This window comes from Chelonia mydas, chromosome 4 (genome assembly GCF_015237465.2).
Source record: "Chelonia mydas isolate rCheMyd1 chromosome 4, rCheMyd1.pri.v2, whole genome shotgun sequence".
Lineage (NCBI taxonomy): Eukaryota > Metazoa > Chordata > Testudines > Cheloniidae > Chelonia > Chelonia mydas.
Window position 1 is genome coordinate 140,578,740 of NC_057852.1, and position 10,601 is coordinate 140,589,340.

General features: G+C 53.2%; 1 protein-coding gene across 12 annotated transcripts; it reads left to right on the plus strand.

Annotated features, from left to right (window-relative positions):
* Positions 1-230: 230 nt before the first annotated feature.
* Positions 231-10,270, plus strand: LOC102930433 (probable N-acetyltransferase camello). 12 transcript variants are annotated; one of them, XM_043544999.1, is made up of 4 exons: positions 294-338; positions 1,623-1,733; positions 1,894-1,951; positions 8,636-10,270. In XM_043544999.1, the coding sequence occupies exon 4, from the start codon at positions 8,642-8,644 to the stop codon at positions 9,305-9,307; it is 666 nt and encodes a 221-aa protein (XP_043400934.1). In that variant the 5' UTR covers positions 294-338; positions 1,623-1,733; positions 1,894-1,951; positions 8,636-8,641; the 3' UTR covers positions 9,308-10,270. The 12 variants fall into 12 exon arrangements, 11 of the variants coding, with proteins under 11 accessions (XP_037754396.1, XP_037754397.1, XP_043400937.1 ...); XM_043545001.1 differs by having other exon boundaries at positions 296-338; positions 1,623-1,748; XR_006290294.1 differs by lacking the exons at positions 294-338; positions 8,636-10,270 and adding exons at positions 2,174-2,350; positions 5,622-6,361 and having other exon boundaries at positions 957-1,733.
* The last annotated feature ends 331 nt before the right edge of the window (positions 10,271-10,601 follow it).

A 10,601-nucleotide genomic window follows, 5' to 3' on the forward strand; every position in this document is an offset into this window, starting at 1 on the left:
TGGGGGAGGGGTTAGCCAGGGGATTATGCTCCACCCCCTGGGGATCAGAGCCCATCCCCCTTTCCCAGCGTGAGGCCATGTGACAGTAGGCCCCGCCCCTCCGCGTAAGGCCCCGCCCCTCCGCCGCGTGTCCTGACCCCTCGGGCAAGGCCACGCCCCCGCGCCTGCCGCCCCCTCCTCGCCCAGCGCCACGCTAGCCGCCTATTGGCTGGCGACAGTGTGTGGGCGTGTCCCCAGAAGGAGCGCGTCCAATGAACAACGGCTCCGGGCGGCGTCGCGCGGGTGCTCTGGGTGTCCCCGGAAGTGGCGTTGCCAAGCGAAGGAGCGCGGGGCGGACGGTGAGTGGGGCGGGGCCGGGCCGAGGTGTGTGTGTGAGGGGGGGACCGAGGCGTTGGGGGAGGCAGGGGTTGGGGGTGTGCGGGGGGGCTGGAGGGAAGGGTTGTGGGGGGGCCGAGGCACGAGGGGGCGAGGGTTGCGGGTTGCACGGGGGGGGCCGAGGTGCGGGGATTGGGGGTGCATAGGGGGGCTGGGTGGAGGGTTGCCGGGGAGGCGGGGGTTGGGGGTTGCATGGGGGGGCCGGGTGGAGGCGGGGGGTGCTGAGGCATGGGGGGGGCCGAGGCGCGGGGATTGGGGGTGCATAGGGGGGCTGGGTGGAGGGTTGCCGGGGAGGCAGGGGTTGGGGGTTGCATGGGGGGGCCGGGTGGACGCGGGGGGGCTGAGGCACGGGGGGGGCTGGGTGGAGGGGTGCACGGGGGGGCCGAGGCGTTGGGGGAGGCAGGGGTTGGGGGTGTGCGGGGGGGCTGGAGGGAAGGGTTGTGGGGGGAGGGTTGTGGGGGGGCCGAGGCACGGGGGGGCCGGGTGGAGGGGTGCAAGGGGGGGCCGAGGCGTGGGGGAAGGCGGGGTGCAAGGGGGGGTTGGGGGGGGCTGAGGTGCGGGGGGTGCACGGAGGGGGGGCTGGGACCTGGGGGCTCCGGGGCCGGGACTGAGGCTTCCAAACCCACTTGGGGAGAAGAGAAACATCCGCCCCCCCGCCCCGAATCCCCTCGGTCCGGAGCCGCAGTCGGCTCCCCCCAGTCACAGGGGCCCCAGGGCACGTTGCCCGTAGCGCCGCCTGCCCTGCCCACCTCCCCCCGTGCACCCCCCTTCGTGGGCGAGCGGTGCCTGGCAGCGACTGCCCCCTTGGTGCAGCGGGTGCCCTTCAGCCAGCGGCTCACCCCAGCCGGGGTCCTGATCCTGGGACGCTGCAGGCTCCTGTAATGTCCTGTCCTGGGGCTTGAGGTGTCCCGCAGCTCCAGGGGCTTGGCAGGGCCTGCGGGTGCCCAGGTTCCCGTCACGGGGTGTGACCGTACCGCGTTGCTGGGGCGCTGCCATCAGCCAGCCCTGACCCACGCTGGGACCCCGCGTGGAGCCGCCTGTCAGTGTGGGGGCGACTCTCCCAACAGCCGCAAAGGCAGCAGAGTTGCAGGTGGTGGCGCTGCTGCGCGTGTGCGCTCTGTGCCACCGGGGACGGCATTGCCAACTCTGGGCGTGCGTGTTCCCTGCGCTCCTGCCCCTCGGCAGTACAGCGGGCGACAGCCCAGCAGCTAATCACTCCGGGGCTAAATTCATTCTCTCTTCTGTAGCGCACACAAGCATGCCAGGCGCTGCACAGAAAACGGGCAACCGGTTCCTGGGCTGAAGAGCGGCCCAGCTGAGGCGCTGAGCCAGGACTGGGGTCAGCATTGCAGACCCTTGTGGGTCTGACTGAGGTCACTGGACCTCTGCATCGGTTCATGGGTCTGATTGGGGCCTAAATGCTGTGGGATCCTTCCCTTTCAATTGTAACCGCTTCCTTAATATTGCATGAGCAAGGGGGCTGCTTATTTGCATTTAACTGCTTTTTTTTTTAACAAGGTGGGGAAAGAGCAATTAACTGATCCCCGTTAGAATAAGAAGCTCACACTCCACTGAGGTGAGTAAATGAAGTTTCAGGGCAGGCGGGATTGGCACATGGGTGCTGAGCACCCTGCAGATCTTCTGGTCAATTAAATGTACCACACAGGGTGCAGCTCCATACAGATTCTCCCGAGCATGTGGAGATTATTTTGAATCTCCTGTATTTTTGAATCTCAGCCAATTTTTCCCAGCCTGAGTTGTGGCTGTACTCCAGAATGAACCCCTGTTATGTGCCAAGTGTCAGAGTCCAGCTCTTGCTTATCTGGGTGGAAAATCACTGTCGGCTTTGTACAGTGTGAGGGAAGGAATGTGTGTTCAGCCGGAGCAGCGCTGCTGAAACTTTCCAACACTCCCCCTCTTGGCTGAGCTCGGGCGTGGAGACCCCAAGGAAATCACGTGTGAGTGAAATCCAGAGGTAGGGGGTTTCTTACTTGGGGAGGTCTTGCAACCTTAACTGTGATACTTGCAAACTCCCATCGTAAGGACAGGTTTCAGAGTAACAGCCGTGTTAGTCTGTATTCGCAAAAAGAAAAGGAGGACTTGTGGCACCTTTGAGACTAACCAATTTATTTGAGCATAAGCCTTCGTGAGCTACAGCTCACTTCATCGGATGCATACTGTGGAAAGTACAGAAGATCTTTTGTGTAGCTCACGAAAGCTCATGCTCAAATAAATTGGTTAGTCTCTAAGGTGCCACAAGTCCTCCTTTTCTTTTTGCGAATACAGACTAACACGGCTGTTACTCTGAAAGAAGATCTTTTATACACACAAAGCATGAAAAAATGGGTGTTTACCACTACAAAAGGTTTTCTCTCCCCGCACCCCACTCTCCTGCTGGTAATAGCTTATCTAAAGTGATCACCCTCCTTACAATGCGTATGATAATCAAGTTGGGCCGTTTCCAGCACAAATCCAGGTTCTTCCCCCCCGCCCCCGCCCCTTACACAAACCCACTCTCCTGTTGGTAATAGCTTATCTACACAGAGACCTCCCTACCAACACTACAAGAAGAAGGATTCTAGGTGGACTGCTCCTGAAGGTCGAGACAGCAGACTGGACTTCTACATAGAGTGCTTCCGCCGACGTGCACGGGCTGAAATTGTGGAAAAGCAGCATCACTTGCCCCACAACCTCAGCCATGCAGAACACAATGCCATCCACAGCCTCAGAAACAACTCTGACATCATAATCAAAAAGGCTGACAAAGGAGGTGCTGTTGTCATCATGAATAGGTCGGAATATGAACAAGAGGCTGCTCGGCAGCTCTCCAACACCACTTTCTACAAGCCATTACCCTCTGATCCCACTGAGAGTTACCAAAAGCAACTACAGCATTTGCTCAAGAAACTCCCTGAAAAAGCACAAGATCAAATCCGCACAGACACACCCCTGGAACCCCGACCTGGGATATTCTATCTACTACCCAAGATCCATAAACCTGGAAATCCTGGGCACCCCATCATCTCAGGCATTGGCACCCTGACAACAGGATTGTCTGGCTATGTAGACTCCCTCCTCAGGCCCTACACTCCCAGCACTCCCAGCTATCTTCGAGACACCACTGACTTCCTGAGGAAACTACAATCCATCGGTGATCTTCCAGCAAACACCATCCTGGCCACTATGGATGTAGAAGCCCTCTACACCAACATTCCACACAAAGATGGACTACAAGCCGTCAAGAACAGTATCCCCAATAATGTCACGGCTAACCTGGTGGCTGAACTTTGTGACTTTGTCCTCACCCATAACTACTTCACATTTGGGGAGAATGTATACCTTCAAATCAGCGGCACTGCTATGGGTACCCGCATGGCCCCACAGTATGCCAACATTTCTATGGCTGACTTAGAACAACGCTTCCTCAGCTCTCGTCCCCTAACGCCCCTACTCTACTTGCGCTATATTGATGACATCTTCATCATCTGGACCCATGGAAAAGAAGCCCTTGAGGAATTCCACCATGATTTCAACAATTTCCATCCCACCATCAACCTCAGCCTGGTCCAGTCCACACAAGAGATCCACTTCCTGGACACTACAGTGCTAATAAGCGATGGTCACATAAACACCACCCTATACCGGAAACCTACTGACCACTGTTCCTACCTACATGCCTCCAGCTTTCACCCTGACCACACCACACGATCCATCGTCTACAGCCAAGCTCTGCGATACAACCGCATTTGCTCCAACCCCTCAGACAGAGACAGACACCTACAAGATCTCTATCAAGCATTCTTACAACTACAGTACCCACCTGCAGAAGTGAAGAAACAGATTGATAGAGCCAGAAGAGTTCCCAGAAGTCACCTACTACAGGACAGGCCTAACAAAGAAAATAACAGAACGCCACTAGCCGTCACCTTCAGCCCCCAACTAAAACCTCTCCAACGCATTATTAAGGATCTACAACCTATCCTGAAGGATGACCCAACACTCTCAAAAATCTTGGGAGACAGACCAGTCCTTGCCTACAGACAGCCCCCCAACCTGAAGCAAATACTCACCACCAACCACATACCACACAACAGAACCACTAACCCAGGAACCTATCCTTGCAACAAAGCCCGTTGCCAACTGTGCCCACATATCTATTCAGGGGACACCATCACAGGGCCTAATAACATCAGCCACACTATCAGAGGCTTGTTCACCTGCACATCCACCAATGTGATCTATGCCATCATGTGCCAGCAATGCCCCTCTGCCATGTACATTGGTCAAACTGGACAGTCTCTACGTAAAAGAATAAATGGACACAAATCAGATGTCAAGAATTATAACATTTATAAACCAGTCGGAGAACACTTCCATCTCTCTGGTCACGCAATTACAGACATGAAAGTCGCTATTTTACAACAAAAAAACTTCAAATCCAGACTCCAGCGAGAAACTGCTGAATTGGAATTCATTTGCAAATTGGATACAATTAACTTAGGCTTGAATAGAGACTGGGAATGGCTTAGCCATTATGCAAGGTAGCCTATTTCCCCTTGTTTTTTCCTACCTCCCCCCCCCACCCCCCCAAGATGTTCTTGTTAAACCCTGGATTTGTGCTGGAAATGGCCCACCTTGATTATCATACACAATCTAAGGAGAGTGATCACTTTAGATAAGCTATTACCAGCAGGAGAGTGGGGTGGGAGGAGGTATTGTTTCATGGTGTCTGTGTATATAATAATGATATTCTGCAGTTTCCACAGTATGCATCCGATGAAGTGAGCTGTAGCTCACGAAAGCTCATGCTCAGATAAATTGGTTAGTCTCTAAGGTGCCACAAGTTCTCCTTTTCTTTTTGCTATTTCCCCTTGTTTTTTCCTAACCCCCCCCCCCCCCCCCCCCCCCCCCCCCGACGTTCTTGTTAAACCCTGGGTTTGTGCTGGAAATGGCCCACCTTGATTATCATACACAATGTAAGGAGAGCGATCACTTTAGATAAGCTATTACCAGCAGGAGAGTGGGGTGGGGGGAGAGATTGTAGTAAACACCCGTTTTTTTATGCTTTGTGTGTATATAAAAAGATCTTCTATACTTTCCACAGTATGCATCCGAGGAAGTGAGCTGTAGCTCACGAAACCTTATGCTCAAATAAATTGGTTAGTCTCTAAGGTGCCACAAGTCCTCCTTTTCTTTTTCCCATCATAAGAATGCAGGTTTGAGCCTGGCTTATGTTCTGTTTTTAGGCATTAATAGAGCACTGGTCGCTGCCCCACCTAGGCCCCTGCAGTGGGATGGAGCTCTAGCTGATCAGCAATGCCCCTCTGCCATGTACATTGGCCAAACTGGACAGTCTCTACGTAAAAGAATAAATGGACACAAATCAGATGTCAAGAATTACAACATTCATAAACCAGTCGTTGTTTTGCTGTGATGGGAGGGAAGGAGCCTTCTGGAATCTCTCCCTTCCCTTCTCCCCTCCCCAGGCTTTGTTCTCTGGCTCTGTGTTGTGGCTGTACTCTCCCTCTCTCCCAAGGTGACCCAACCTGCTCTGTCCTGAGCCTCTCCCAGAGGGCAGCTGTCACTCGAACCATGGGAGCTGCTAATATAAACCTCATTGCACCTGCAGCACATTCAGCCCTGGGGCAAACCTAGAGAGCAAAGGATGAGCTCAGGTCCTGGAGATTGTGGATCCCCATTGGGATCACACTGCCTGTAGCCCACCTGGGTGTTCTGGATTAGGAAGCTTTAGTCCAGGGGTAGTCAATAGGCAGACCGCTCATTGGCCTATCTTCCCGCCCTCGAGATCACTATCCCCCACTCTGTTCTGTTATGGGGGCAGAGTGAGAGTTTCAGTGTCTTGTCACTTTCAGGGAGTTTCTTTCTGTATCAGGGTCATGCTGTGTCTGTTTTGCCCCCCAGCCCCATGTAAGAGGGGAGGAACTGTAGCTCCAATCCATTGCCTTTCCCAGCTCGGATACAAATCAGGGGCGTAACAGGTAAAACTAAAAGCTATTCGGTTACTGGTAGCACAGAAACCTGCCCTCACTGAGAGCTTCATCTTGCACCAGTGACATCCATGGGAGTTTTTCCATTAACTTTAAAGGGAGACGGATCAGAGTAGGGTGCTGTGAAACGTTCTGTTTTGACAGGACTGTGACCACATCTGAATAAATGGTGGCAGATCAGATTTGATGCAGTTAGCTTAGATGATTTGGATCTTGTGCCTGGAGTTGGGATGAGCCTGGGATTTAATAGATATGTAGCAGATAAAATGTCCTAAAGGAAAATAAAATAGAAATATAATAAATAACAGGGAACAATAAAGGAAAATATTTGAACTGGTAGAAACTTTTTTGAGCAAAGGTTTTTAATTGAAAAGTGGGCTTCTCTGGAAAGTGAAAAAAGTGAAAGTTGATTTTTTTCAACTTTGCGATTTTTTTTTTCAAAATGTTATAAACATTAATAATGGGGTTATGAAAAATGTTTGTTTTAAAATCAAAACACAGCACATTAATATTTTCATGTAATGAAAACTGGGGTTCTCAAACAATCACAAAAATAGCAAGAAATTGTTCAATTTCAGAGCTGGTAAAGTGGAGACAACTTCGATTTTTTTCACCAATTTTGTTTTTAAATTGTCAACCAACTCTTGATCAAATAAAGTAGCAAAAAACCCAAATAAAATAATAATGTGGAAATAATATAATAAAATTACAATAAAAAGAATAATGGAATATAATCATGATACAATAATATCACACAAAGTATATTAAATAAAGGCCTGATCCTGAAGATGCTTATTGCCTCGGGACCCAATCCTGCAAATACTTCTGCACATGCTTAACTTTACTGTCATGAAATCAAGGGGACTTCGTGGTCGTAAAGTTGAGCACAAAAGTGTTTGTAAAATTGGGTGCTAATTTAATAATATTGGCCGTAATCCTGCCAAGACGAAAGCGTATGCTTTGTTTATAGGCTCTGAATAGTCCCATTGCTTCAGTGAAGCTCCCACAGTGTGTACAGTTGATCACACATGTGCATCTTAGCAGCATGAGGGCCATTGTCTATCCCAGCTCCCCTTCCTTCAGAAAGACCTAGCTTCACCGTTCTCTCAACTGCATTTCTCCCCACGCCCCTTCTTCAGCCCTTTGAAGCCTTGTCCTGTGATGGTAGCAGAGGAGCACACCAGTTGGTAGTTGCGATCAGGAGTGTCAATGTCATCAAGAACTGACCGTATCCTGCCGTGTACGGCACCCTACCGGGTTGAATGTATTCCCTCCAGATTGACCAGACAAAATCCCTCACCGTACAGTACCCTGACCCCGACGGGTTGGGTTTTATTTTTCATGTAAGGCTCTAAAACTCCAAGCCATAGCCCCGGGCTGTGTTACACAGCCCTGAATGTGTTTGTTGAACAGGGGCGCTCGCAGTGTGGAACGGGTTTCTCTGGAGTCTGGACCTTGCCTAGACCATGACCAAGAAATGTGGGCCATGACATGCATGAATTGCCGACCCCTGCTGTAGTGTGTGCGAACGTCGGCAGGGACGCGGGCAGCTGGGAGGGCTGAAAAGGAGGCTGCGGACTGGGGTGGAGCCGAGCCGGTGTCCTGCGTCCCTGTCTCTGCTCTCTTGCTGCCTTCTGCCACTGTCTTTCTCTTTGGCCCGTTCACCTCAACTCTGCCTCAGCTTCCCCATCTGTGAGGCGGAGCGATCGTTCCCTGCCTCTCAGGCTGTGGGGCACTCTGGCTCTGTGCTGATGGGTATCAAGGGAAGCCTGGAAGTAGGCAGTACAATGGCACCGGACTGGGAATCGCCCCCGAGGATCTCGTCCTGCTCCTGACTCTGACCTGCAGTGTGACCTTGAACGAATCACTTCCCAGCCTTGGGTCTCTTTCCCCCCTGCCCTGAGTCTGTTTAGACTGTCGGCACTTTGGGACTCTCGTAACGTAGGTCCATGCACAGCGTTTAGCAGTGTGAGGCCCTGATGATCTCAGGTGGGGCTCTAGGAGCTACCAGGGTGCTACCAATAAATAGTTACACCCACTAATGCTCGCAGCCCCTCTGAGGGAGAGGTGAGTACACCAACCTTTCTTCTAGATGGGGAAACTGAGGCATGAGAGAGTGGAAATGACTTGCCTGAGGCCAGAGAGGGAGCTCATGGCTTGCAGACCTGTGCTCATTGCACTGCTACGGCTCTGCTGACCCATGGCCTGTTGCTCCCTGCCTTGTGCTGAGCTTCTCTCCCCTCTCTCTCCAGGGCGCCATGGTGGACTATCGGATCCGCGAGTACAGAGACGAGGACTACGAGGCGGTGCGCGAGATGTTTGCCACTGGGATGAGCGAGTATGTCCCCGCCCTGTGTGTGCACGTGCTAAAGCAGCCCTGGGTGATCCTGGTACTGGCCTGCACCTTCTGTGTCCTGCTCACCAGCTCCAAGTCCCTCCTGCTGCCCATCCTGGCCATCACACTGCTGCTGGCTATGGGGCGGCAGCTGCTCGGCTACTTCTGGACCATGTACATCGAGCACTGCTTAAAGGAGGACCTGCTGGACATCAGGACGACCTACATGGGCAGCAAGGGCTCCTGCTTCTGGGTGGCAGAAGCGGATGAGTGTGTGGTGGGCACCGTGGCTGCCAGGCCGTCTGACCATCAGAAGGGGGAGCTGATGCTGAAGCGGATGTCGGTGCGGAAGGACTACCGGGGGCTGGGCATCGCCAAGGCACTGTGCCAGGCGGTGATCTGCTTCGCCCAGCAGCAGGGCTGCAGCGCCGTGGTGCTGAACACCCTGATGGTGCAGGACGAGGCCCGCCTGATGTACGAGCGCGTGGGCTTTGAGAAGTACCGTGACGACGTGCTGCCAACCGTCTACGGGAGACTGGCCAACGTCACCATCTCCAAGTACAGGTACGGCGTCCCCCAGAGGAGCTGACGTGGTAGCAGACTCCTCCTCTTCCCTTGCCCCGGAGCATACAGGGCGCAGAGGGTGAGATGCAGCTGGCTGGTCACCTTGCGAAGCGCTGGCCTGAACGAAGTGGTGTCTCGCTCTTACTGTCCTATGCTACCGATGTCTGATTGCTCTGTGCAGTGGGGAAGAGCCAACCGGATCCGCTTTGGGCCTGTTGCCTGGCCGCCTTCTTGAGGCTCAGACTGTGTGTTTTCCAGGGAGCTGGCCTGACGGACCCCACTGACATTGTCCCGCTGCCCCCAACCTTGTCTGCGTCAAGGGCTGGGAGCTGGGTGGCTGGAGCTGGGCCAGGTGCATTTGAGGCCTTTTCAGTATATTGCCTTGATGCAGCAGCTCAGACGGTTCCTCAGGTTGAGCGTGGTGGGCTCTGTGTAGTTCTGCGTGCACAGGAAACTCGGTGGGGAGGTTTCCATGCCCATCACAGGGATGGGATGAGACTGCGGGGTGGGTCGTGGTGAGATGCTGGTAAATCAGTGGTTCAAACCCAGGTCACATGCGTGAATTCAATGTCATTCCCACGTGCGTTGCATTCTTTCAGTGGCCTTTGAAGAGAGTGAGTGGTCTCAGGGTGGCGGTGGGATATCTGGCCCCATTACACCTGGATCTAACTGGATGGGGTGTCGTTGTCAGCGTCAGAAGCGCTAGACTGAGTGGACCGTGGGGACTGAAGTCCCCTCCTGTTTGGAGGAACCTCTTTGTAAGCAAAACCTGTCTCCATCCCTGTCCATCCAGCCCTTCTTCCCAGCATCTAGAAATCTGAACAGGCACTTGTGTCGTTCTCCCCAGCAGGCTGCCTGCGGGCTGGTGTCCCTCCGTCCGTCACTCAGCTGAGCATGCTGCTCTGGGAGCCCCAGCTCTGGGCCAGTGCTGCATTGCGGTGCTGTTGGTGTTGTGGAACTTTGGTGAATAAAGAAATTGCTAGATCGCTTTCTGATGCAAGCGTCTTTCTTCTGTGCCCTGGTACCAGTGCCTTCTCCGCCTTGGGTAAAGCGTACGAAGAGCCCAGAGAGTGGAAACGACTTGTGTCGGGTTGTGTGTGCGAGGTGTAACACCACAATGAGTGGCAACAGGGTGAATAGCACATCCCCTTCTTGTAGGACATAAACAAGAGAACAGCCACTGTCATGGAAAGGCAACACAGTTATATCTCCTTGGGAAAGTATTTCCTCTTAGTGTGCCGTTAGCCTGTGGAACTCATTGCCACTAGATACATGCAGGTGGTCAGACTGAATGGTCAGAACGGTCCCTTCTGGCCTTG